This window comes from Panthera uncia, chromosome A2, assembly GCF_023721935.1.
Source record: "Panthera uncia isolate 11264 chromosome A2, Puncia_PCG_1.0, whole genome shotgun sequence".
In the NCBI taxonomy this organism is placed as follows: domain Eukaryota; kingdom Metazoa; phylum Chordata; class Mammalia; order Carnivora; family Felidae; genus Panthera; species Panthera uncia.
This window is the reverse complement of record NC_064816.1, coordinates 289,474-313,833: the sequence shown is the minus strand read 5'-3', so window position 1 is coordinate 313,833 and position 24,360 is coordinate 289,474. Positions and strand designations below refer to the sequence as shown.

The 24,360-nt window shown below is 61.6% G+C and overlaps 1 protein-coding gene across 4 annotated transcripts; it reads right to left on the bottom strand.

Annotated features, from left to right (window-relative positions):
• Window positions 1-1,381: 1,381 nt before the first annotated feature.
• Window positions 1,382-16,613, bottom strand: PTBP1 (polypyrimidine tract binding protein 1). 4 transcript variants are annotated; one of them, XM_049639467.1, is made up of 15 exons: window positions 16,478-16,612; window positions 9,721-9,751; window positions 6,413-6,488; window positions 6,085-6,257; window positions 5,858-6,004; window positions 5,580-5,750; window positions 5,376-5,486; window positions 5,127-5,301; window positions 4,795-4,872; window positions 3,932-4,080; window positions 2,764-2,797; window positions 2,238-2,330; window positions 1,933-2,149; window positions 1,768-1,845; window positions 1,382-1,680 (listed from the first exon to the last, which is right to left on the bottom strand). In XM_049639467.1, exons 1-15 carry the CDS (start codon window positions 16,498-16,500, stop codon window positions 1,548-1,550), a joined length of 1,689 nt encoding a protein of 562 aa, XP_049495424.1. In that variant the 5' UTR covers window positions 16,501-16,612; the 3' UTR covers window positions 1,382-1,547. The 4 variants fall into 4 exon arrangements, with proteins under 4 accessions (XP_049495424.1, XP_049495425.1, XP_049495426.1 ...); XM_049639468.1 differs by lacking the exon at window positions 16,478-16,612 and adding an exon at window positions 12,418-12,529; XM_049639469.1 differs by lacking the exon at window positions 4,795-4,872 and having other exon boundaries at window positions 16,478-16,613.
• Between the last annotated feature and the right edge of the window lie 7,747 nt (window positions 16,614-24,360).

Below are 24,360 nucleotides of genomic sequence, written 5' to 3'. Positions count from 1 at the left end.
TCAGAGGAGGAAACAGCAGTGAAGGCAGAGGCGGAATAAAGAGGGAATCAAGTGCAGGATGCAGAGACATTTATTCAAAGTCCAGCAGACAGACCGGCCAGCCACCCTCTACAACGTGAACAGGAAGAAAGAGCCTACAGAGAAGGTAGGAGTTGTAAAATCGCTTTAATTCGGTTCTCTCTGCATTACAAGCCGTCGGGGCGGGCAGTGGAGTGCCTCGCTCCCGGCACAATACTGAGCCTGTAACTGCGGTTATCAAAATATACATCTGCGTCACCTTTATAAAAAACCACGTTTGCTGCCCCTCGTTTTACAACAGGTATAAAAAATTATAAATATTTACACCCTTGTTCCAACCCCACACGGAAACTCAAGGGTCCAGGCCCGAGGGAGGGGGCTGGCCAGCACGGGGTCTGCTCGCAGGGGCGCCCCTTGGACCCGTGAGTGCAGGACGACGTGTGGGAGACAGTTAAGACTCAGGGGCCGCTGTCCCACCTTCTGGGGCCCCAGCATTAGAGGCAGACAAAAAAACAAACAAAACTTTGGTCCAAAATTTGCAGGAGAAAGGAAACCCTGAAAGTTTACAAGTTTAAGAGCGCTTTTCCCCTGGACAGGGAACAGGTTAGGTGTGAGTAAGGCATCTGGAGGTGGTGGGCAGGGCCGGCCTGGGGCCTCACGGGAAGGGCCGGGGCCCCAGCGGGTCTGTCCTGGAAACTGGATCCTGCCCTGCGACTTAATTACAAGGAATAAAATAAAAAAGGACAGTATGTAAGGTCATAGGTCATACCACGAGGAGGAAACGGAGGTTATACTCATACCATTTTTATCATCTTGCTATATAAAAAGTTACTTAAAACTATTTCTTTTGCATATAAATGAAAAAAGATGAGAATATTTGGTCAACTGGAAATATTGCTAGGCACAGAGGTCTGCAACTGCATCAAAGCATAATACAGAGATTACGGTGAAAACAGAGCTCCGAGCTGAAGGAGGACAGGGCCGGTGCCTCGGGGTCTTGCCCCAAGTTGGGGTCCCGGGGTGGGGGTGGGGAGAATCACACACTTGATTGAACAGATCAGGGGGTGCCGGCTGGTCCCTGTGGCTCGCAGCCTCCTGCTGCGCCAGGCACATGATCCCACGCGGGAGGCCGACCCACCAGCCCCCACACCCCCCCCCCCCCCCCCCCCCCGGGGGCCCCCCGCGGGCGGCGGGTTTTTTGGGAAAAAAAAACCAGGGGGGGGGTGGGGGGGGCCCCCCCCCCCGGGGGGGGGGGGGGGAGGGGGGGGGGGGGGGGGGGGGGGGGGGGGGGGGGGGGGGGGGGGGCGCACTGTCCACTCGTCACCAGGAGCCTGAGGCCGGCACCCCACCTCCCCAGGGTGAGCAAGGTCGATCAGATTTAATTTTTTTAAAAACAGGTAAACTGATTTCTCTTTTAAAAAAATAAAATCTCTGGTCTTTTAAGGTCACTTCAGCTGCTTTTTAAAGTGGCTTTTCTCTGGAATGATGGAAGTTGTGGCCAGGCGCCAGCAGGCCGGTCCCTGGCGGCCCTAGATGGTGGACTTGGAGAAGGACACCCGCAGGTGGTGGTTCTCGCCCAGGTCGTGGTTGTGAAGGTCAATGAGCGCCTGGATGGCCTCCTCCACCGAGCCCATCTGGATCAGGGCCATCTTGCGGTCCTTCCTGAGGGACAGACAGGGCCAGGGGCATTGGGGGGTGGGTCGGGGCATCGGGCAGGGCGGGGAGCTGTGGGGGTGGGGCGGCACTCACTGGAAGAACTTGAACCCCTTGACGATCCCGCCATTGCTGGAAAAGAGGATCTTCAGATCGTCCTCGGACACGGAGGGCCTGCGGGGAGAAGAGGGGTCGGACGCTGGTTCTCGGGGAGGGCCCGGGGGGGCCCCAGGGAGGCCGCAGCCCACACCCTGCACGTACGGGATGTTGGAGAGGTGCAGGGTGGCCGAGGGCGGGAAGATGTTCTGGAAGTTCTTGGAGCCGGGCTTCTTGAAGCGGTGCAGGGGGGAGTTGCCGTAGTCCTTGGTCAGGCCCTGGTCCTCCTGGCCCTCGCGGGGCAGCTGCACGTTCTGGTGCTTGGACAGCGTGATGCGCACCGGCTTCCCGTGCAGCTTGTGGCCGTTGAGGTGGCTCATGGCTGCGGAGGCGGTACGCTCGTGACCCCAGGCCCCACGCCCACGCCCGGCAGCGCCCGCCCGCCCGCCCCGCAGGCCCCGGCCGCTTACCCAGCTGCGCCTGGCTCCCGTCCGCCATCTGCACCAGCGCGTTCTCCTTCTTGTTGAACAAGATCTTCACCCGCTGCACGTCGCCGTACACGCCTTCGAGAGCGCGGGGACAGGGGCGCTGAGCCGCCTGCAGCCCCGCCGCCACCTCCCCCGCCAGCCCCCACGCCCCGCACACCCCTCGCAGGGCTGGCTCTCCCCGAAGGTTTGCTTATTCTGCCTCTGGCACCTGCGTCTAGTCACAGGGAACGGTACCAGGAAACTACCTTCAGCAGAGAGGTCGTAAACTCCAGGAAAGGTCCGCGGCCAAGAACCGGCACTTTAGCATGCTACCAGCACGTTTAACTCTTCGAAAAGCATGCAGGGCAATAAACCATGCGTCTCCCGAGTCAGAATAAATACGCAAACCGAAGGCAAGCCACGTAACGAGGCAGAATGCCCGACTGCAAACTCATAGTACATCTTAGGGCGTAAAAAATAACCTCAACTAAATGAAAACAAGGTAATAAAAGTGTGAACGATAACATACCGAAAAGAATAAAGAGGCTTTGGGGTGTGACTCTCTTTAGAGGACAGCAGAGCAAGGCAGCGAGGGACAGGGAAAGGGAGAGGTCAGGGGGCGAGTTGCCAATCGTCCACCACGAGGAGGCAGCCCCACAGGCGTGCAGGTTGATGGATGATGAAGTTGTCAGGATGTTAATACTCAAGGGCAGGTTGGTTTCCGGAGAGCAGGGTTTGAGGGGGAATTTTGTTTTTATTTGTTTATGTTTTGTTTTGTTTCAAGCAACAACAGGAAGCAGAAGTGCCGTGCAGTCAGTTGGCAAAGAAATTCCGGATCAGGGCAAGAAAAAAAATTGGGAAAGGGGAAGGGGAGAAAAGAAAAAAAGTAGCAAAAAAACACAGGTCAGTAAATATATAAGAAACACGAGTGCTCCATCAGTCCAGATCTACACACATTACAAGTCACAGGTCCACCTCGCAAACACAGGCAGGAAAGCGCCCCCCTCCCCGCAGCGAGCAGCAGGAGGGCGCGGCCGGGACCCCCAGGCGGCAGCCCGGCTCCCAGGGGCCCCGGCCTCCTGCTCGCTGCGGCGGGCGGGCCTCCGAACAACGCTCACACAAGCACAAGGCGGAGCGAGTCTGTTAGTGGAGGCTTCGCTAGGGGCCGGCCGCCCCCGGGCCAGGAAGTCACAGGAGGGGCAGACAGATGAGAGACAGTCTGAAACGCTCGTCAAAGGCGGTCCCATCTTTCCCGAGTGAGGGACCGGGAGCCCTTCTCCGCTCACCCGAGCTCTCTCTGAGCCAAACTCTGCCACTGGGACGGGCACGGGTTTCGCCATCCCGGGGACCTCAGCTGCAGGGCAGCGTCCCCCCGACGGAGGCACCCGGCGGGCGTCCAGACCGCGTCGTGTCTGGCTAGAAATTTTAAGGACTGCTTTCACGTATCAAAGCGTATCTCGACCCTGCGTCTTACGGAATCGGAGACGTAAGCCGAGGTGTAAAGGAGAACGAGAGAACACTGAGCGCTGAGGTGGCGGCAGCGAGCGGACCGGCACGGAGGGGTGCCGCGACCGGTGGGACCCCGGCACCTGGGGCCAACAGGAGCTCAGCCCGCTCCCCTCCGCACTAAAACCCACTAGTGTGACACCCCCGCTTGCGCTTCTGGGAACGACAGCCTGGAGGGAAGAGGCACGTACCTCGGGGTTGAGGTTGCTGACCAGCAGGACAGAGTTTCCTGCCCCTGCCAGGCCGGGGATGGCGATCCGGCCCGCCGCCGCCGCCGCCGCCGCCGCCGATGGGATGGCCAGAGGAGCCAGGGCCCCGTGCACGTTAGGAACAGAGAGGCCTGGAAAGGGAAGGGCGGTCAGGACGTGAGCAGCAGGGCCGGGGGTTCTGCTGGGAGGCGAGTGCCGGTCCTGCCCGTCTTCTCGCAGGAGGAAACACAGGAGGCGGCCGCGGCCGTGCTCGGCCCGGTGCCCACTGTGCGGCCTGCCGGCTCCTCCTGCCTCTCCTCGTGGCACAGACCGTGCCAGCTTTGGCCCCATCTACATGCGCCCAACAGTACAGAAGCTCCACTGGGTGGATGCACAACGGAGCCCCGGACGGGCCTCGGCCGTGCGCGCATGCAGGCGCCCGTCACCATGCAGACGACACCCGGGCGGGACGCAGCAGGCCCGTGCCTGTCACAGGAGGGCAGGCTGGCCCCCTGGCAGGGACGCTCAGGTGTGCCCCCGCCCCGGTTCATGCCGCTCTGCTTACCGGGCCACTTAAATTCATCTACTAGGGACACATCCCTCCAACCACCGTGCGCGCTCGTCCTCGCCCGGGAGGTGCTTTAAGGGAACCAGACCAGAGACTCTGGGGTTAGCGGATTCTCTGCACAGCCCTGTCCTAAGACTGCCCTGTCCAGGCTCCTCAGGGAACCCAGAGACCCGCACCCAGGGAGGCGGGCTCCCCCCGAGACCGAGCCCACGTCAGCTGCCCGTGGAAGCACAGCTACTGGAAAGGTGTGTGGGCATGCACGATCGACGGTGGGGACCAAGGTCAAGTGTTTGAGTACCTGCAGCTTGAGGAATTGCAAAGGTGGGAGGGAAACCAGCTCCTGCATACGGAGAGGCTGACATTATACCAGGCGCACCTAGAAACAAATGAGACACTAATCATCGCACCCACCACCTCCGCCGCGAGCAAGGGCTGTGTGTGTGCGTGACCCCACACCCAGTGGGCAGTCTGGGCCGGGTGCCGTGCTGGCCATCTAAGGAGCAACAGGCACCAACCTCCCTGGGCACAGAGTCGGCGTCACGGGGTGCCTGGGGCACGGACACTGAGCTACGTACACATCCTCGCCTCCCACGGCACACGGCGGTCGGGGCACCTTGCCGGGCGTCTTACCGAAGGCAGCGGCCATGGTCTGGTCTAGCGAAGGCTGGCTGTCCCCGGAGGGCAGGTCAGGGCGTGTGTAGTCACGACTCTTGTCGTTGTTGTACTTGACGTTGAGGCTGGTGAGCTTAGAGAAGTCGATACGGAGGGTACAGCAGGCGTTGTAGATGTTCTGCCCGTCTAGCGACTGCAATGAGACAAGCCGTGAGGCGCTGGGGGCCGGGGGGCTGGCCAGGGAGGCGTCCCGGGGACCCTACTCACCAGCTTGGCGTGCTGCGCGCTCACAGGGTCGGCGTACTGCAGCAGGGCTTGAAACTGGTTGTTCTTGGTAAACGTGATGATTTTCAGAACCGTGCCAAACTTGGAGAAGATCTGCAAGAGAAAAGAATGGTCCCGACCTCCGCCCCGGGAACCCCACGGTCGGTAACAGGCCCGGGGGCGGCCGCACGCCCCCAGCCACCTCACCTGGTGGAGCACGTCCAAAGTCACCGGGTAGAAGAGGTTCTCCACGATGATCCGGAGCACCGGGCTCTGGCCGGCCATGGCCATCCCCGCGTCCACCGCGGCAGCCGAGGCGGCCAGGGCCAAGTTTCCCGACTGCACCGAGTTCACCGCCTGCAGCGCTGCCTGGGCCCGCTGTGGGGAAAGGGGGGGGGGGGGGGGGAGTTACGGCCGGGAGCCCCGCGCCACCGGCTCCTTTCTCCCCAAGTCCACCCCACCGCGCCCCAGGCCCGGCAACGCACCGCCTGGTTGGGTGAGCTGTCCGTCTTGAGCTCCTTGTGGTTGGAGAACTGGATGTAGATGGGCTGGCCGCGCAGCACAGGGGTCACGGACGTGTAGTAGTTCACCATGGTGTTGGCGGCCTCCTCTGTGTTCATCTCGATGAAAGCCTGGCAGGACAGGAGCGTGAGCCAGGCCCGGATTCCTGAGCCTTCCCAGGAAGGGCACTTGCCTGGCTACGAGCAGATACCTGATTTTTCCCTTTCAGCATCAGGAGATTGGTGACCTTCCCGAAGGGCAGTCCCAGAGAAATGACCTCGCCCTCGGTGACGTCACTGGGAAGCTTCCGGATGTGGATCACTCTGGAGGGCACGCCTGCACTCCTGTTGTCACCCTTGAACTTCTTACTGTCGTTCCCATTTGCTGACGGAAAAGCGGTGTGTAAGGCATAAAGCACCGTCCAGACTCGAAAAACCCTCTGTGCCCGGAACCAGCTTCCTCCGCGACTCCAGGAGGCCGCCAGCAGATGTCCCCTGCCCACCCACAGCCAGGGGACCAGGGACTGCATGCAGAGTTACCTGCAGAAGCCGAGTTGCTGCTCATGATAAAGGGTCCGTTAGTAACACAGGCAGAGAAGAGCTCGTCGGATCCCCGCTGAAAGAAACAGGGGGTGTGTGGAGCAGAGCAGAAGACCAGACGCCCTCCCCAACACCCGTGTCCACCTCTCCCGTGTGACCTGCTCTTGAGAAAAGACCGCACCCCAAACTGACCATTTCTCCCCCGCGATGTCCTCGCAATCCTAATCCCAAGACACACTCCTCCTCGACAAGGCAGGGGCGGGGGGCCCAACGCCTATGGCACGGGTTCACGCGTCACGTCCACCCCACGCTCTGCAGGACCTTCCTGCGCACACGGGGCCTCGCGCCAATAGCCACACGGGGCTGAGCCCGGCCCGGCTGTCCTAGAGAGCTCGGCTGTAGCCCTGCCCACGTCAAGACCGTGGGACCGTCTTCGATGACCACGGGGCTGCTGGCAGACTCGAGGAACAAAGCCCCCTTGTTGCACTGCAGCCACCTGCTCAGCCACAGGGCCCTGCCCTATTTTCCAGGCGTCTAAGGAAACCTGAGCCTCGCTCTAGTCGCTGTCGGACGGAAATACTACCTGCTCTCCATCCGCGCTGTGGGCGGCGCTGTGCAGTGAGGGGCGGGGACCCCGGCTCCCTGGGACTTGTGACCTGCCCCTCTCTTGCCACGTGCTGGGCTCCATGTACTGGAGTCAACCCCCCAGCACCACGTGAGACCGACCCTGGGTCCAGACACCATGAGGTGTCCCTGCTGCCAGGTGAGGCCCGAGGGCAGAACCAGCCTACACAAGGTGAGGAACCGCAGGGGACCAGCACTCCTCAGTCAGGGGCCCCGTGGGCCCAAGGACCCAGCTCCGGCCGCACACTCTCGCCGCCCAAGGCTCACGGGCTTTAGGACGGCGCCACCAGGAACCACAAATAACTCCTCAGATTCCCTGGATCCAAAACTGGCAGCCAGAGAGGGTCTCGGGGCCTCGGCTGCCCAGGCAGAAGGGGAAAGAGCAGCCCACCTGGGCCCCAGGGCCTCCCCCTTCTCCACGTGCTTCCTCAAGGACACCGTATCTTCGCTCCTCTGCTGAGCTGTGCAAACATGAGCGCACAGCACCCGGTGCCCCAAACCCTCCAGAACCTCCCAGCCCAGCAGCTGGTGACAGCGGCCGAAGGAAGCTAGAGGTTTAAAACTGCCCTTTGGGACAAGGACCGGGAACCGGCTGCCCCAGCTACTGAGACGGCTAATGTGGGCCTGTCCCCAAACCCAAACGCCTGGACAGGCAGGAACCCACACAGGTCCCCCACAGCCCAGAGCCCTGGAGCCCAGCGATGTGGAGGTAAGCGTCCACAGACCCGAGGCAGGACCCGCGTGGCTCCACCTGAGGAGCCGCCGTGGCTCAGGGAGAGCAGGACAGTCAGACTCCCTTCCAGGCTGAGGTCTGGCACAGTAAAGGGAAGTGTTAACCACCAGCCAGCTGCAGCCTATCACACCCCAAGCCTCCCGAGTCACGGAGGCCAAGAGGAAAGCCGGCAGGGACCCCAGGCAGGCCTGTCCACATCCTACCTGTCAGAGCCACAGGACAGCCCCTTCCTGTCTCGGGACTCAGGGGCCCGGGCCCTGACCTGCCCCCATCTGCTGGCCACACAACCCTCATAAGGGCAATCTTGGCCCCTGCCGAGGACCAGCAATAGGTGGGACCGGGACTCCCGTGAGTGGCTGCATCCGTGTCTCTGTGGGCATCGTGCTCCCTTGCCTACTTACACTCTGCTCCTCTCCCAGGACACAGACCCCCCCCCCACACACACAGCGCGGGTACACACACGGACCCCCAGCTCAAGAGGCGCGGATGTTTCGCAGGGCAGAACCTCAGGCACCAGAACACCACAGGCCTTGTGACTGGGCCACAGCTGGGCCAGGCCCAGGGACCACCCAACTGCCTCCAGCAGAGTTCTTCCCACGCCACACTTGGGGAGGCCACTGGGCATCGGCCCTCAAGTCAACGAAGCTTCGAGAGAAACCAATCCTCAAGCACGTACTTGCTACCGGACACAGCGCGGGACAGCACACGGCAGGACAACCTTTCCTTCCCCCAAACACCAAGTATCCCTAACCCTGGACACCACTCACTTCCCGCATAGCCGCTTCTAAACCCAGGAAGAACCACACTGCCCTCCCAGTGGGCCGGGGGTGCAGGTTCAGGGGGGCTGTACTGGCAGGAAGCCCCTGCCCGCACCCCCCAGGAGGTTCTGTCCGTGCAGGTGGGATTCTGGAAGCACAGGTCTCCTGGGAACAGGATGGCCAGAAGGAGACCGTTCCGAGAACAGCCGTTCTAGAGCTGTTCCGGCCGGAAAGCGGCTCCCACAGTAAGGGGAGGACAGTCTGCAACCCAGGCGTTTTCTGAGATCGTTACAACCCCCTCAGAAGACAGTCCCTCTCCCCTCTCACCACCTGACAAACAGGTTTTATCTGCAGGAAGATCAGGACAGGCAGCGTGTGAAGACAAGAATCCACTTGGGAAAAGTGAAACCCAGCCCAGGCACGGCTGCCGACTGACCAGAAACCAGCTGGCTGCCTGCTCAGGTCACTCGAGCCACCTGCAGGGAGCCCAGGAGCCATGGCCCGAGGAGACTCCCCCACCTCCCAGCACGGAGCCCAGGAGGCGACCAACTGACCGGCAGTGCTTACCGATCATCAGGCCCAGGGTTCCCCCGGAGGCCACGTCCCCGCGCGTGCACATGCCTGGCCTGCAACCGGGAGGGAGAAGCACGTGGCCCCCCAACTTCCCGTGGGGACAACTCTGCGTTCCTTCGTCCACCTTTCTTGCCACTGGCGTTGAGAACTAACGCCTTCCGCACAGAAGGGACACGGCGCTCTCGTGTCCCTCAGCTCACAAACACCAGAATTTCTCAAAACAGACAACTACCCAAACCACGACGCCATCAGAAGTAGCCCCAAACTGCCCCAGAGCCCCCACACCCCCTCCAATCTCACCCCCCACTCCACAAAGGGCTTGGAGCATAACCAGATCTTGACTTTTCCCACATCAAACCGAGGGCACTCAGAACTTTCTGGGGCAGACGCCCCCGTCAACCCCACTGCACACATCCCTCCTAACCCGTGAGCCGTAAAGCAGGACTCTCATAGGCTCTGAATTTCAGGGCAGGTGCCTTTTCTTCAGGGGAGCTAGGGAGCCCACTGGGCAGAGGACAGGGCCTGCAGCCTGGATGCCTCGGGAGCACCGAGTCAGAGGTGGCGCGGGCAGATGGGCCCAGGCCACGGGCACAGACTCAGGCTGAGCCGAAAGTACCTACCTTTGTACCAACTGCTATGTCTGGGACGATGCTACAGAGAGAGAAAAAAGAAAGCCGTTAGCCAGGTGCACTGCCGGTGTCCCCACTGTCCCAGGGGTGGGGAAAGCCCACAGCCCCTGCCACTAGGGTGTCGGGAGTTCCCCATGGCCACCAGCGTGGCTCGCTGCTGACTGCACACCCCCACCCCCACTAGAGCCCTTCAGGCAGGGAAGTGAGCCGTCGTCCAACTAATCTCAACTTGAAAAGGAGCCACCATTGTCTTCCAGCCCCCTCCCTCCCAGCAGGACCCCAGGCCCCGCCTCTGGACCTGTCCGAGGACAAAGCTGCCCCCTTCGAAAGCCCCAGGAGGGACCCTTGACGTTGTTACTGAGGTTCAAGTGCTGTCGTCTGCTTTCTAAACACTGGAAGCGCTTGGGAACATTTCTGAGCAAGACGGGGCCACTGAAAAGGCAGCTCTCAGGCCCCAGGTCAGAGCTTTGGCTCCAAGGGGAAGACAGGGGACTCCACGTCCCACGCGTGGAAGGTTCCCGGGAAGGGGGCAGCTCGGCTCCAGTGAACAGACAACATTAACACAGGTTACTTATCAACCTGGCTCCGCGTGACTGGACTTTCTCCCGCCTGGGGGCTGGACGGAAGCAGGGCTACCTGAGGGTCCCCGCAGCCCCGTGCGCCTCAGCCGCGCGCCAGCTCCTAGAACAGCACGGCGAAACCCTCTCCAAGGGCTGGTGCGCGGCAACCGTGAACCAGCGAGGTCCTAGGCGACTCACGGAGCATCCGTCCACAAAGGGAACTGAGTCAGCGACGCCCCCCACCGGGCCTGCCCGGTGGATGGAGCCACCCGCCTCAGCACACGATGGCCCCCGTCACCTGGCCGAGGACAGGCGGTCCCAGACCCCGCGGCAGGCCCTGGGGCAGCCACGCGCACCCCCTCCCTGCACAAAGGCCAGCTTCGCTGTCCAGCTGGGAGCCCCCGGTTCCTGTCCTCCGGGAGGCAACTCCCAGGACCCAAACCCTGGGGTGTCGGGACCCCAAAGCACCGGCCTAGTCCTGCTGCCTGCAGCTGTGGCCTGCTGTCTTGCCATCATTCCCCTCGAGGCAGGACCTTTGCCTCCTCACCGTTAAAAAAAAAAAAAGAACAAAAAACACCTCACGCCAGGACAGCAACACGTTCTTAAAAACCCTAGTGAGCCAAGAAAAAACTTCCCAGAAAAACCGAAAGAATGAAAAGCATGCAGCTTCCCGGCCACTAACCCAGGGCGACTCGCGGCCTCCTAGTCCCCCGGGGGGGGGGGGGGGGGGGGGACACGCTCCCACAGGAAGTGTTTCACAGAGGCCGGCCTTTCCTCACGCGGGATCTGAGCCCTGGCTGCCCGCCGAACCGGCACGCGGCCTCGGAGCGCCGTTTCTCGAGACTCCAGACCGCGACCCGGCCCGGGGAACACGTCCCCCCCAGCTGGCTGGCTGGGGAGGGGGTCCCAGGGGGAGGTCCATCCCAGGCAACATGGAGGACGGACCGCGAGATCATGCCCACCACGCCGCAGCAATCTTTCTAAGGGGCTGGATTAGATTCCGCCCGAAACCTATCATTTCAGGCCCGAGGCACACGAGGCACGTGACCCTCCAGGCATTTTAACCAGCTCGCCCCGCCCCAAGGGCCAGACGGGGAGGAAGGAGGGCTCGAAGCCCACTATCAAACGAAGTTAAGCAGAACTCTCGGGAAGCCTCAAACTTTAATAAAAGTGGCACCTCCCCCTCGCCCACGGGGATACGACAAACGGTCCCCCGGACACGCGGGATGCAAGTCACACTTTGAAGCGAGCTTCATTTTCCGCAGGTCCTGGCATTTCTCCCCCAAGACCAGAAAGAAACCTAACATCTGATAACAGGTCTCGGCGCCGCGGGCAGGCCCGGTCTCCGCGGTCGGCTCCGGCTCGGGGAACCGCCGGCCCGGGGCGCCCCGCAGGCGGGAACAAAGGGGGGCGGACGGGCCCCTCCCCGGCCCCCGGCTCGGGCGCGCGGCCATCCTTTGTGGGTAGCCGGGGAGGGGCCGGGCGGCCGGCGGGGGCGGAGGAGGGCCCGCGCCCTTCCGGGCAGGAGGGCGGCGTCTCCCGGCCGCGCCTGGGCCCGCGGCGGGCGGGGGGGGGGGGGGGGGGAGGGGGGGGGGGGGCAGAGTCCGCGCGGCGGGAAAGACCGCGCACGCGCAAAGCCCGACAGGGGCGCGAAGGGCTGCGCACGCAAGCGCGGGGGCTCGACGGGGAACGGGAAGAGCCACACGGGGCACGCGCAGCGGGGGGGTACGGGGAGCTGGAAGGCTCACACAGGGCGCGCGAACACTGGCGCGTGCGCGCGGGACACGGACGGGAAGCGGGAAGGGCCTCACGACTGCCGCGTGCGCTCGGGTTGAGGCGCGCGGAGGCCGGAAACGAGCAGGACTCGAGAGCTTGGCCTGCACCACTCTTCTAAGCCCAGGAGGCACTGCCCGCCTGGCGCTTCCCCCCCCCCCCCGCCGCCGCCTCCGGCAGCCTGCCCCGCGCACGCACCCCAGGCTCAGGGAAGGGAGGGACCCCGGAGGCGCCCGCGAACCCGGGCGGAGGAGGAGCGACGCGCGGGCCACGGCCCCGAGGAGACCCGGGCGGCGGCGAGGGGAAAGCTGGATCGCCGGGAGGTCGTCGGAAACCGCGGAGAAGCAATACTTACCCGTCCATTGCACACAGAGGAGACCCGCAGGGGACGGAGTGGAGGCGCCGGAATAGCAGGAACCGACCCAACGGCTCCGAGTTATAGACTCACAAAATGGCGGAGACGCCCGAACACGTCCCCCGCGCGCTCTGCCCATTGGCTCCCGCCACGGAGAGGGGGCGGGGCGGGCGCCGCGGGGCCCTGCCGGCACCTCCCAATGGCTAGGAGGTCGCTCGAGGGGTGGAGCCAAGAGGGATGGCAGGCGACCATTGGAGAAGGCGGCCGTCCGTCGGGGCTCGAGACGGAAACGACCCGTGGAGACGGGGGGAGGGGAGAAAAGGCGGGATCACGTCACGGAGCTTGAGCCAGTAAGCTAGCTGCGCTCCTGCGTGGGGCTTTGCGGGAGAAGCCATCTTGAGAGTGGGTACGTGGCGAGTCCGGCCGCGGGAAGAGTGCTTTCTACCAGGCTGCCGCCATCTTGCAAACGGGCAGGGGCCGTCCCTGGGCGTGAGGGTACAGGGAGCTGTGTCGCCATCTTTGGGTCGGGCAGAGAACCTACGGGGCTCCATCTTGCTTTTGGGCACGTGGCCGAAAAGCCTGATTCAAAAGGAGACCTTATTTTTAGGTTAGCACGCGGGGAACTAGAGGCCGCTTAACGCGTCCCAGACTAGCTAGGACTCCGTATCCACTGCTGACCTCCGAGCGTGCGGGCGTCCTTTGTTCACCCCCAGAGCAGCCAAGCTCGACCGCAGCCCTGTGGCCCGGCTGCAGGGATGGGGAAACTGAGGTCCGTGGAGCAAGGCGGCCCCTGCCCACCGGGGAACTGAGCCCCGGACGCACACAGCACAGTCTCGCTGTCATGGGGCATCCAGGCAGGGACGCATCTCCATCTCAGCAGCCAAAGAACATCCTAAACATTTTTCTGAGAGATGATGGCAAGAGTTGTACATGGTTGTGCGTGACAGGGGTAACCCTTAGGTCAGTGGGGTGGGGGGCGCACGGGACCAGAGAGGGAAGCACTCAGGAGACCCTGCGCATGGTGGGCTTGGCGCAGTACTCGCCGCTGAGTTGATGCTCAGTAGGTGAGGGACACCGGTGTGACTGCTATCTGTGCATGCTGAGAAAGGGGCCTTCGGAGTGGTGGGCGACGAGAGAGAGAGAGAGAGAGAGAGAGAGAGAGAGAGAATGAGAATGACAATGACATTCGTTGGGTCTGGCCAGCAAACAGCAGTGCTGGGAGTCGGGGGACAGCGCCAGCTCCAGGGCCGCAGCCCACCCGGCGCCAGTGCCAGAGAGCTGCCGCGCATTTCCACGGGGGCCTCCGTCCTCCCGCACGCAAGGCCATCTGTAGCCCCAGAATCGCTAATCAGGAATGTCCCGGTGGATTTAGGAGAATCTCTGACACATTCCCGTGGATTTGCTCGTCCGGAACTGCCATTTGAGCTGTGCTCTGGGTACCGCAGAGCTAGCTGCTCATCTTCCTTCTCTCGGGAGGGGTGCCAAGGGTGGGCCCTCCTTGACGGCAGTGGGGAGGGAGGGAGACGGCGGAGTGTCACGGCCCAGGGGGAGAAGAGGGCAGCTGACGCTGCTGGAGTGTCTACACTGTCAGAATTGTGTTAAAACCCACTTCCAGTCACAGCCCTCCCAGGGGCCCTGCCTTGCTCAGGGTGAAAGCCCAAGCCCAGTCCAGCGGGCCCCACACGGCCGGCCACCTGTCTGGTTCTGGCCTAATTTACACAGGCCTCCAGTATTTGGCTCGTCCCTCCTGGAGACTCCTCCCTAAATGACACTACTCTCTCCTTCACACCCCTGCCCCAGGGCCTTTGCCAAGGCCCCTCATTAGAACAGCTTCCCCAATGTCTTCTGGGAAGGTTGAGGGTAACATCCCTCATTTCCACAGTGCACTGGAGCTCCTTGAAGTAAATTAGAATTCATATTAGGTAGAAAATCCAGTGTTAGATAGCAAACACTGGCAAGGTGGCCAAGAGGCCACCGAGGGAGGTGTCCGTGGCTGAGATGAGGCCCCCAGCGTCTCAGGCCAGCCCGAGTCCTGCTGATTGCTGGAAGGGGAGAGGGCACGCGTGAAGGGGATGGGGGCAGGGGCTCCGATGAGAACCCACACTGATTACCACACTTGGACAATCCACAAGCGGGGAGGCCTACAACACACGTGCATTCCCGACTCCAGAGGCCCCAGCGTGTATGAATTAGATGTTTCGTGACTGGGCCAGGGCCTCAGGGGAGGCTCTGGGGGTGCCCCAGCACGTATGTACGTAGGAGCAGGTCGGTCTCCTTTTTCTTTTACATTTGCTGCCCTTTATCCCATCCCAGCCTTGCCTGCCAGCTGCTTCCTCATTAATGATTTAGGGTGAGAGTGGGTGTGTGATCACCTTGTATCTGTTTGAGAGTTTTGAAAACATGATCTTCTCAGTGGCAGGAACAAGGGAGGGAGAAGCCAGACGGGTGGAGGGGACTGGCCTTCCAGACCCCTGGGAGGGGGCCTGCTGGGGCCCCCTTCCTCATTTCAGATCAGATGGGGGGGGTGGCTGTTGATACGGTGCCTGTTTACTCTTTTGTCAAAATGAAAACACAGGACCAGGCCAGTCCCCCCTTGCCTCCCTGTGGGCTTTCCCCTGTGTTTCAAACGGAAATGGTTAATAGTTTTGGAATATTTGTTCATGTGTGTGTTTATTCATGCCTGGATTACAAAAACAGTAGGCTGGGGGGCAGGGCAGGGGTCGAGGGAGTGGGCTTGCAGGATTCACCCTGTCTCCATCCCGCATAGGCCTCCCAGCTTCTTTGACCCATTCTCTAGACGTCTGTTAGAGCTGGGACTGGAGGACCAATCCAACAGGCTGCCCCCAGCCCCTCCAAGCTGGAGCCCCGCCCCTGCCCCAGCTGGGTGGCCTGGAGCCTGGCCTGGCCCACAGGGAGGTCGGACCACAGGGAGCTAGGAGGCAGGACTGAAACGGCTTACTCTGGCCTGATGATATTCACATCAGAGCATGCCTCCTGCCCTGTGGTGGGGTCACGCTCCCCAGCCCCAAGGCTTCTTGCCCACCCTCCTCTTTAATTAGGGGAGGAACCGCAGGCCTCTTCCTCCCCTTCCCCTGCTAGGCCCTGCCCAGCCTCCAGCCCCTAAGGGAAACCCTGTCCCTGCAAGGTCCTTCCCCTGAATCGTCACCTCTCAAGCGTGTCACCTCTCAAGCGTCGGCTCATCCCGGACCCCTCCCCCCCCTTCCCAGATGCAGCCTCCAGAGAAACCCTGCGTCTCCCCGGGGCCTGCCCTGAGCCGGAGCTGTCTCTTCACCCCAGGCAGCCTGACCATGCATTGGCCACCTCCCTGCACACTTCCCTGTTGTAACTTTTTAATCGTCCGCTAGGAAATACTTTCATTTCCTTTTCCCAAATAGAGGTGGAGCGAGCTGCCTGAGCCTCTCAGCCCGTAGGAGGACCCACCCCGCCTGACCCAGGCCGCTCCACCTTGCTGCAGAGGGGTGGCCAGTGTGGCCAGTGCTCCAGAGGCTCAGGGAGGAGTTAGCACCGGACTCAGTCGCCGCGCGCGCGCGCCCGCCACTCGCCCTCGGCCCCACGACTCAACAGCAGCCCCAAAGCGGAAGGACCCAGCGTCGGCCGGGAGTGGTTAACGCAACGTGTGTCCACCGTGCACGTGCACGTCCGCAGATGACCGTGTCCATGGCGCACGCACACGTTACCCGGGTGTGTCCACCGCGCACGCGCACGTCCCTCGGCCGCCAGCAGGAGCGAGGCGCCCACCCCCGCCGCCCCGCGGACGACCCCGAACGCACGACGCTCAGGGAGGGAACGGGCCACGAGAGGCCACACGGGGTGTGAGTGCGCCTGCGTGAAACGTCCAGCACAGGCCCATCCACGGACGGAAGGGAAGGGGGCTAGGGGGCGGGGGGAGGCAAGGGGATGAGGGGCAGGGGGCCCGTTTCTTGGTAATGAAATAAATATTCTCAGACTGGCTGTGGTGCTGGCTGCACAGCTCGTAAGGGCTGAGTGGTAAGGGCGTGAGTCGCGTCTAATAAAGATAAAGCAACTTGTAAGCACTCACTCCCACGAAGCTGGAAGTGCCATCCGCCGGCGAGGGCTGGGTGGGGAGCGCGCGAACGGCCGCCGGCGGAGGGGTGCGGTGCGGCCACTTTGGGAAACAGCTTGGCGGCTCCTTGCAAAGTTGCCTGTGGGCCTTCCCGGAAGGGCAGGTGCTGCCGCGTGCTCACCCGAGAGAGAGGCGTAGAAGTCGTTCCCAGAAGCTTCCACGAGAGTCTCCAGAGCGGCTGTTCGAAAATGGCTCCGGGACGCCGGAGGGACGCAGGCTGCTCACCAGGCCTGGGACGGGCCGGTCCGCGGCGGGCGGTGGCGCTGCCTGACCTCCTGGTGTGTTACAGAACCGCACCAGGATGGCTGTCCCAGGCGTTTTGGGGAGCGGGCCTGTGATCGCAGGCGGGTGAAGTTCAGGCCGGGGTGTCACTCCCTGGCGACTGGGGCGCTCTGGGGGCTCCCGGGCTGAGCGGAGGGGGGGGGTGCGGGGGGCGCTTGGAGGGGGGGCTCCCGGGCTGAGCAGGGGGGGGCCGCTGGGGCCCTCGGGGGGGCTCACAGGCTGAGCAGGGCGGGGCGGCTAAGGCCGCCGCGTAAAAGGCTTTGCGATGGGGACGCTGCTGTCTGTAAGTTATAGCTCCGTGGACATCCGACTTGGGAAGGACCATCGGTTGTCACTATTGGCGCGCGTGTGGCGTGCAGCCTGCTCACAAGGCCGGGCGTGCGGAGCTCTGAAGCGGCCGAGCCTCGCTCACCTCACCGCATCCACACCTTACCTGGTCTCCTGCGTTCCGGTTCAGAGACCCCTTACCTGGCCCATATCATCGATTCGTTAACATCCACGTCCCGGGCGACAGCGCCATGGAACAAAGCACATTCGACACACGCGTCTTCTCCCAAAGGCACGTCACAGCCTTCTGGTGGTCGGGAACGCTCGGGGGGCCGGTTTAAAGCTGAATCACCCAGAAAAAGCACCAACGTGCAAAACACACGCACTGAATAAGCCTCCGAAAGGGCGCTTCTCTCCGAGCAGAGCTGAAACGAGAAGGCCGGGTGTTGCCGTCGGAGACCGGCGGTTTTGCCGGCCTGGGTGTGCCCGCGAGGGGCCACAACGGCGCCGGGAGGGTCAGTTCAGGATACATTTGACAAATCCACAGAGAGATTTTATACGTAAGTTTACAGACAAAGACACATAAACGTTAGCGAGTAGGTGAGTTTGTAAATCCAGACTCTATAGCAAGGATCTAGCAAAATTTGAATCTACGCCCCCGATAACGTGGCCGCTGGCCCCACGTGGCTAAGTTTACGTTAATCACGAAGAAGTGAAACGGACGGTTCCGAGTCCACCACGCTCCCTGCGCACCCTGGCGGCTCCGCAGTCGCAAGGTGAGGAGGCCGTGTCCGCGGTGGTGGGAAGTCCCCGCGCAGGGAGCTGAGGGACAGCTGTTTGTGGCCATTTCCTGTCGCTGTTCTGCTTCGCGGGCCCAGAGGCCCACCTGCCCGCATCACCTGCCGGCTGCGTGTTCTCGGGCCTCCGCGCGTGTGGGCAGCTGTGGCTGCGCTGGGTACAGGGGTCATCCCGCTGCTGGTAGATGGGTGTGCGTGCGTGTGCGCGCACGCACGTGTGTGTGTGTGTGTGTGTGTGTGTGTGTGTGTGTGTCGGGACCCGTGGAGAGGAAGAGCGGGCCCTGCGGCTGGACGGGGCTGAGGAGCAGCGCTGCTGGGAGTGTGTTAGGTGTCCTTCCAAAGGGGTGACTACAAGGAACAGCATCAGGGGCAGAGGGAACAGCAACCTTGGGCTGAGGGACAGGGTAAGCGTGGTCTGGGCTGGACAGGGTTTGGGGTGGGCGGCCGCACAACAAGGAGGGAAGCACGCAGACCCTAACCAGCAAGACTCTGGGGTGCAGGAAGTGCAGGCAGTGTGCCCCTGGCTGGGGGCGGGGGGCCGCCGGAGGTCACGTGCAGGGTGAGCCTGGAAAACGCACAGCAGCACAGGGAATCGGTGTGTGGGGGGGGGTGGAGAAAGCTCAGCAAGCTGCCAGGGGCTGCTGAGAGGCTGCCCTTGCGGGGGGTGCAGCACACGGGGCTGCTGACCTGTGATTCCTCATTCCGGGCGGTCTTCTCGGTAGTGGCTTTAGTGACATAATTTATACACCACGATTCACCGACATATGTTGTACCACTCAGCGGTTTTTAGTACATTCACAGGGTCCTACAATTCCAGAACATTCCATCTCCCCAAAAGCAACCCCATCCCCATCAGCCATCACCTCCACCCCCCCAGCCCCTCCCTTGGCCCCCACGAGCCCCCTTCCCGTCCGTGGATGAGCCTGTTCTGGACGTTTCACGCAGGCGGACTCACACCCCGTGTGCCCTCTCGTGTCTGGTTCCCTCCCTGAGTGTCGTGTGTTCAGGGTGCGTCCACGGGGCGGCGGGTGTGAGCGCCTCGCTCCTGCTCGTGGCTGAGGGGTGTGGACATGTCGTGTGTGTCCGCTCACCCACTGAAGTTTCCACCCTTGGCTGCCACGGACGTGCGCCCCCGTCTCTCCCGCGTGGGCTCTGCACGTTCCCCGGGGGGGCTGCAGCATAAACAAGCTGTTTCTGTCCCGGCTCTAGAGGCGTTAGGTATGAGATCACGGCGCTGGCAGTCTCCTCCTTGTGTCCTCACAGGATCTTCCTTGGGTGTCCCTGTAAGGGTCAGGGTGACCCTCGTGACCTTGTCATAACTCGATCACCTGTGTAAAGACCCTGTGTCCCATCTGGTCCCTCCAGCATTCCTGTTTTGGGGGTGACTCTCTGCCCGGCCGCCCCGTCTGCGTTCCCGGCACTGCAGTCAAAGGCCACTGTCTGTCCACGGATGCGCCACACCGTCTTTACTGTTGTGATCCCTCGGCCTCCCGTGTCCTCGTTCTGTCCCACGACCCCATCGGGACACCGCGTGAATCGGGTTCTCACTCTCCTTAGGCCCCACTGGGCTGAGATGCTTTCTCCACCTCCTCTCCGGTGGATGCCCCGGGCAGGCGGTCAGGAGGAGGACTGGACAGGCTTCCCGCAGGATGTCCCCCCTGCCGGGTTCATCCCACGATGGCTCTGAGCGAAGTGTCTGGCTCATGCCGTCACACCTGGGGCCCCCGCTGCCCACGAGGTTCCTCACCCCCGACGTTGACCTTGGTCTCCGGCCGGGTGTGCCGGTCGGGCTCCACATAGTCCTTGTGGGCAGGGGTCGCCGTGTGCAGCCCACGCAGAAGGGTAGGCCAGGGGCCTTTCTGTCAAGCTGCTGGCAGTGGGGACACAGACCTCTGCCAGGCACTGGGCCTCAGGAAGGTGGACAACAGACACAGACCGAGGGCAGCACACATCGGCAACTGTGACAGGCCCCCACAGGAAGTGGCTGCCGGAGACAGAAAGGCAGGAAGGGGAGGCCACATCTAGTCTGGGGACTCAGGCCACGAGTGCACAGGAGGGAACCCCAAAGGCCTGTGTTGGGTTAGATCGTGGTCCCCAAGCAGTGTGTCCACATCCTGACCTCTGGCAGCCAGAAACGCAGCCGTATTTGCAAGTAGGGTCTCCACGGACGTGATACGTTGAAATGAGGTCATGGCGGAGCAGGGCGGCCCTGATGCAATGGCTCATGTCCTTGTAAGAGGGAAATGCAGGCAGGGACGCAGGGAGAAGCTGTGTGACGACTGATGACGGGTGGGGGATGGGGGGAATGTGGCCATGAGCCCCGGGGCACCAAGGTCTCCGGCAACACCAGAAGGAGCCACCCCGCCAGGCCCCACGCAGGGGGAATACTTGAGTGTCGTTCTCTGGAAACCCGGACCGACTGTGGTCCTTGGTGACACGGCCACAGGAAACCTGTCTTGCCTGCGATCCTGCGGGGGCTGGGAGGGCGGAGTGACGGCTGTGAAGTGATGGGGCAGCTCGCTTCCTCGGTCCTGCAAAATTCATGAAAAGGAAGATGTCTCGATTATGAGGAGGGAACGTGAGCCGGGCTGTAAGCGATCCCGTGGCCACCTGTTCACCTGCCACCTGCCTGTCCACAGGGTCACGGGCACGAGGAGACCGCAGCCCCCATCGCCCCCTCCCCAGTGAGGAGCCCCCAGACTCAGCCGTGTGGCAGACCCAGAAGAGCCCAACTGGTGTCAGCTGGCCGGTGTTGGGGACGCCTGTGGGTGTCACCCTGGGAGCTCCTGGAGGGGAGGGGTGGATACCGCTCAGCCCCACAGTGCCCAAGACGCCCCCCCCCCCCCGCCCTGAGAACGACCTGCCCCCAGCGTCCTCTGCAGTCATGCTCCCCAGAGGTTGGGCCTCCACATTTTGGGAGACATGGGAAGCCAGTTCTGGAAGGATCCAGGCACAGAGGACGCTGGGACTCCAGGACAGAAGGCAGACTAGCCTCAGGTTTCATAACAGGCACCATGTGAAACCCAGACTGCGAGCCTCTTGCTGGAGGCACCACGGCATTAATAGTTTATGGTGGGAAACAGATACGTGATCCCTGTGGGCAGCACCAGCCCCAGCGGCCTGAGGGCCACCTGCCCGGGCGAGGCCCCTGACAACCCACCCTGGGCCCAGGGCAAGGCCCGTCCGCGCGTTGGGCTGAACGCACTAGAAGGTGGCCAATGCAGAGGCCACCCCTTCTGGGCCTGGAGACACCGTGTCCCCTGTTATTGCCGTTTTGGTGGGCCAAGGTGTGGGGGCTGCGTGGGTGCTCAACCAGAGGAGTTTGGGCGAAGGTCTGTCACGCACCTGCAGGGGCTTCTGCTCCTGGCTGCCTGGTGGCCGGGGCGGGGGGGGGGGGGGGGGGGGGGGGGGGGGGGGGGGGGCAGCCGCTGGCTCCAAATTCCTCAGCGGCTTTGATGCGTGTTTCTGCACAGCAGTTGGATGAATGACCGACGAGCACATGAAGACGCGCTCAGCCGTCAGGGAAATGCTAACTGAACCCACAGTGAGCTGGCGCCTCAGACCCTCAGACCCACGAGGGCAGATGGCGAGTGTGGGCCAGGCTGTGGAGGCTGGAGCCCTCCCGGCGGGAAGTAAAACGCTGCGGCCACCGTGGAAAACAGTGGCTGTTCCTCCAGAGGTAAACCTGGAGTCACCAAACGCCCCAGACACAAAGGGCGTGAGAGTCCACGTGTGTGAAGCTTCCAGAACAGGCTCATCCACAGATGGGCAGGGGGCTGCTGGGGACGGCGGCTTCTTCTCGTTCCTGAGACTTTTTGTCCATGTTTTTTCTTACTGAACTTAAAATTTATGTATGTCAAATTCTCACTGTACACAATTAGCCACGTAGAAGAAAACGAGAAACCAGCCGTGACAGCCCCCAAGCCAGCGAGACCTGCCTTTAGCCTCAGAGGCCTTCCCGCCAGAAAGGGTCCTGTACCTGCTCGTCTCGAACGGGGGAGGCGCGCACACGCAGACACAGGCGTGCGTCTCACCTGCCTGTCCCGTGTACCGCGTGCGTGTTGATTCACACGCGTAATTGGGATCCCAGTCCGTGTGTGCTGAGCGCTGGCCCAAAATTACTACATACGGTTGAGGGTGGCCCATCATCACTCCCAAGTGTTGCAGGTCCGTGGGTTTCAGGCGGCCCTCCAGCCTTCTGTGTCCATGTTACCTGGACACATTAAAGCCCACCCAGCGGGGTTTAGCGTCCGACGTTGGCTCACGTCACGATCTCACAGTTCCTGGGCTCAAGCCCCGCGTCGGGCTCCGTGCTGACGGCTCGGAGCCCGGAGCCTGCTTCGGATTCGGTGTCTCCCTCTCTCTCTGCCACTCGTCTACTTGCACTCTCTCTCTCTCTCTCAAAAATGAATAAACATTAAACAATCTTTTAAAATAAATAAATAAAATAAACCCGACCTCAGCCCCCAGGCTGAGTGGAAAATACTCAAACATAGCCTTGCCGCGGAGCAGGGGGTGCGCATCCTGGCAGTCAGCCTGGAGGTGACCGCTGCTGCTGTTTGGATGTTATCACACGGAGCAGGGGTTAAAAATTGTATTTTGTAGCTTTATTCTGTCTTGGCCAAAGTGAAACCCGTTTCTCCCTTCCCTTTATTTGGTTTCTGGATGATCCTAACATTCCTCCTGAAACCATTTTTCGAAAGGACATTATGGCACAATGCACATATCGTAACACGTATCCTTTTTACAATTTCCGAGCGCACAGCTCAGCGGCGCTGAGCACGCTCACGTTCCCGCAACCATCCCCACCGTCTGTCTCCAGAACTTTCCATGTCCCCAGACTGGGGCTCTGGAAAAACGCCATATTTGTTTAAAATTATTTTTTAATGTTTGTTCATTAAAAAAAATTATTTTTAATGTTTATTTTTGAAAGAGAGAGAGAGAGCACGAGCAGGGGAGGGGCAGAGAGAGAGGGAAACACAGAATCCGAAACAGGCTCCAGGCTCTGAGGTGTCAGCACAGAGCCCGACGTGGGGCTTGAACCCACAAACCGTGTGATCGGGACCCGAGCCAAAGTTGAATGCTTAGCCGACTGAGCCACACAGGTGCCCCAATGTTTATTCATTTTCAGAGAGAGAGAAGAGAGAGGGAGAGAGACAGAACGAGTGGGGGAGGGAGCAGAGAGGGGGGGAGACACAGAATCCGAAGCAGGCTCCAGGCTCTGAGCTGTCAGCACAGAGCCCGACGTGGGGCTCGAACCCACGAACCACGAGATCATGACCTGAGCCGAAGTCGGATGCTTAACCAACTCGGTTTAAGCTGAGCCAGCCAGGCGCCCTGGGAAAACACCATCTTTAACTGGCACCAGTCATGGCTTCTGATGGTCGCACCTCCTCCTCCTGGTCTACCTGCCGCACGGGAGCCCGCCACCGCCCTCGTCCCGCTGGCGGGGCACCTCTTGCCCTGGCCCCTCACACTCACCGGCTGGCCTGGCTTGTCGTCACTTGCTGACGACTTACTAGCGGCCGCAGGCCGCGGTCAGCCCTGAACCCAGGCGCTGCTCAGCACACACACGTTTCTGGCTGGCCCCGGCCCCACATTCGACAGGGGCCGTTACCCTCCCCAAGCACAGCTGGCCTGGGACCTGCCGCCTGTCCTGTCCGGTTCTGGGACCACCGGCCCCTCCCTTCAACCAGCCCAATGGCCGAGAGCCTTCCCGTCTGAACCACAAAGCTCAGCAAACAACAAGAAGAAAAGCCCCGAGGGACTGAGATGACCGTCTTTCTTTCCCTAAAATCCAATATCCTTTTTTTTCTTTAATGTTTATTTTTGAGAGAGAGAGAGAGGGAGAGAGGGAGAGAGAGAGAGAGAGAGAGAGAGAGAGAAATCCCAAGCAGGCTCCACACTGTCAGCGCAGAGCCCGACGTGGGGCTCGGACTCACGAACCCTGATATATTAACCTGAGCTGAAGTTGGACGCATAACTGACTGAGCCACCCGGGTGCCCCCGGTGTCCTTATTTTTTTCAAAAGCAAGCTACATTTTGTCTTGCCCCTCCCCCCAAGCTTCTCTGACCACCAGGGCTTAACATTCCCAGACGTTCTCCTGGCGGAAAATTCTAAACTCAGGTGGGAAGAGCAGGCCTGGTTGGCTTCTTGTTTTCTTGGCGACTTCCTTTTTGCTGAAGATAAAATCGGTCCCAAGAATAAAAACGAACAAACTGAGATACTCGTGTTTATCTCCAAAGCACAGCCTCTGGCCTCCGGAATGTTCTTGTGTCACTTCCAGATATTGTGTGGGGTTCCGGCAGACAGCGTGGACACAGCCGACAGAGAACAGGGCCAAGGCTTTAGAGACAGTTTGTGGTTATTTCTTCCTGGGAAACCTTGGTCTCTGGAACCTTCCATGGCGGTCCATTTACACCCCAGACTTGCAGAATTCAAACCGTGAGGGCCTCCCACCCAGACCCCGAGTCCCCCACAAGGCAGCACCA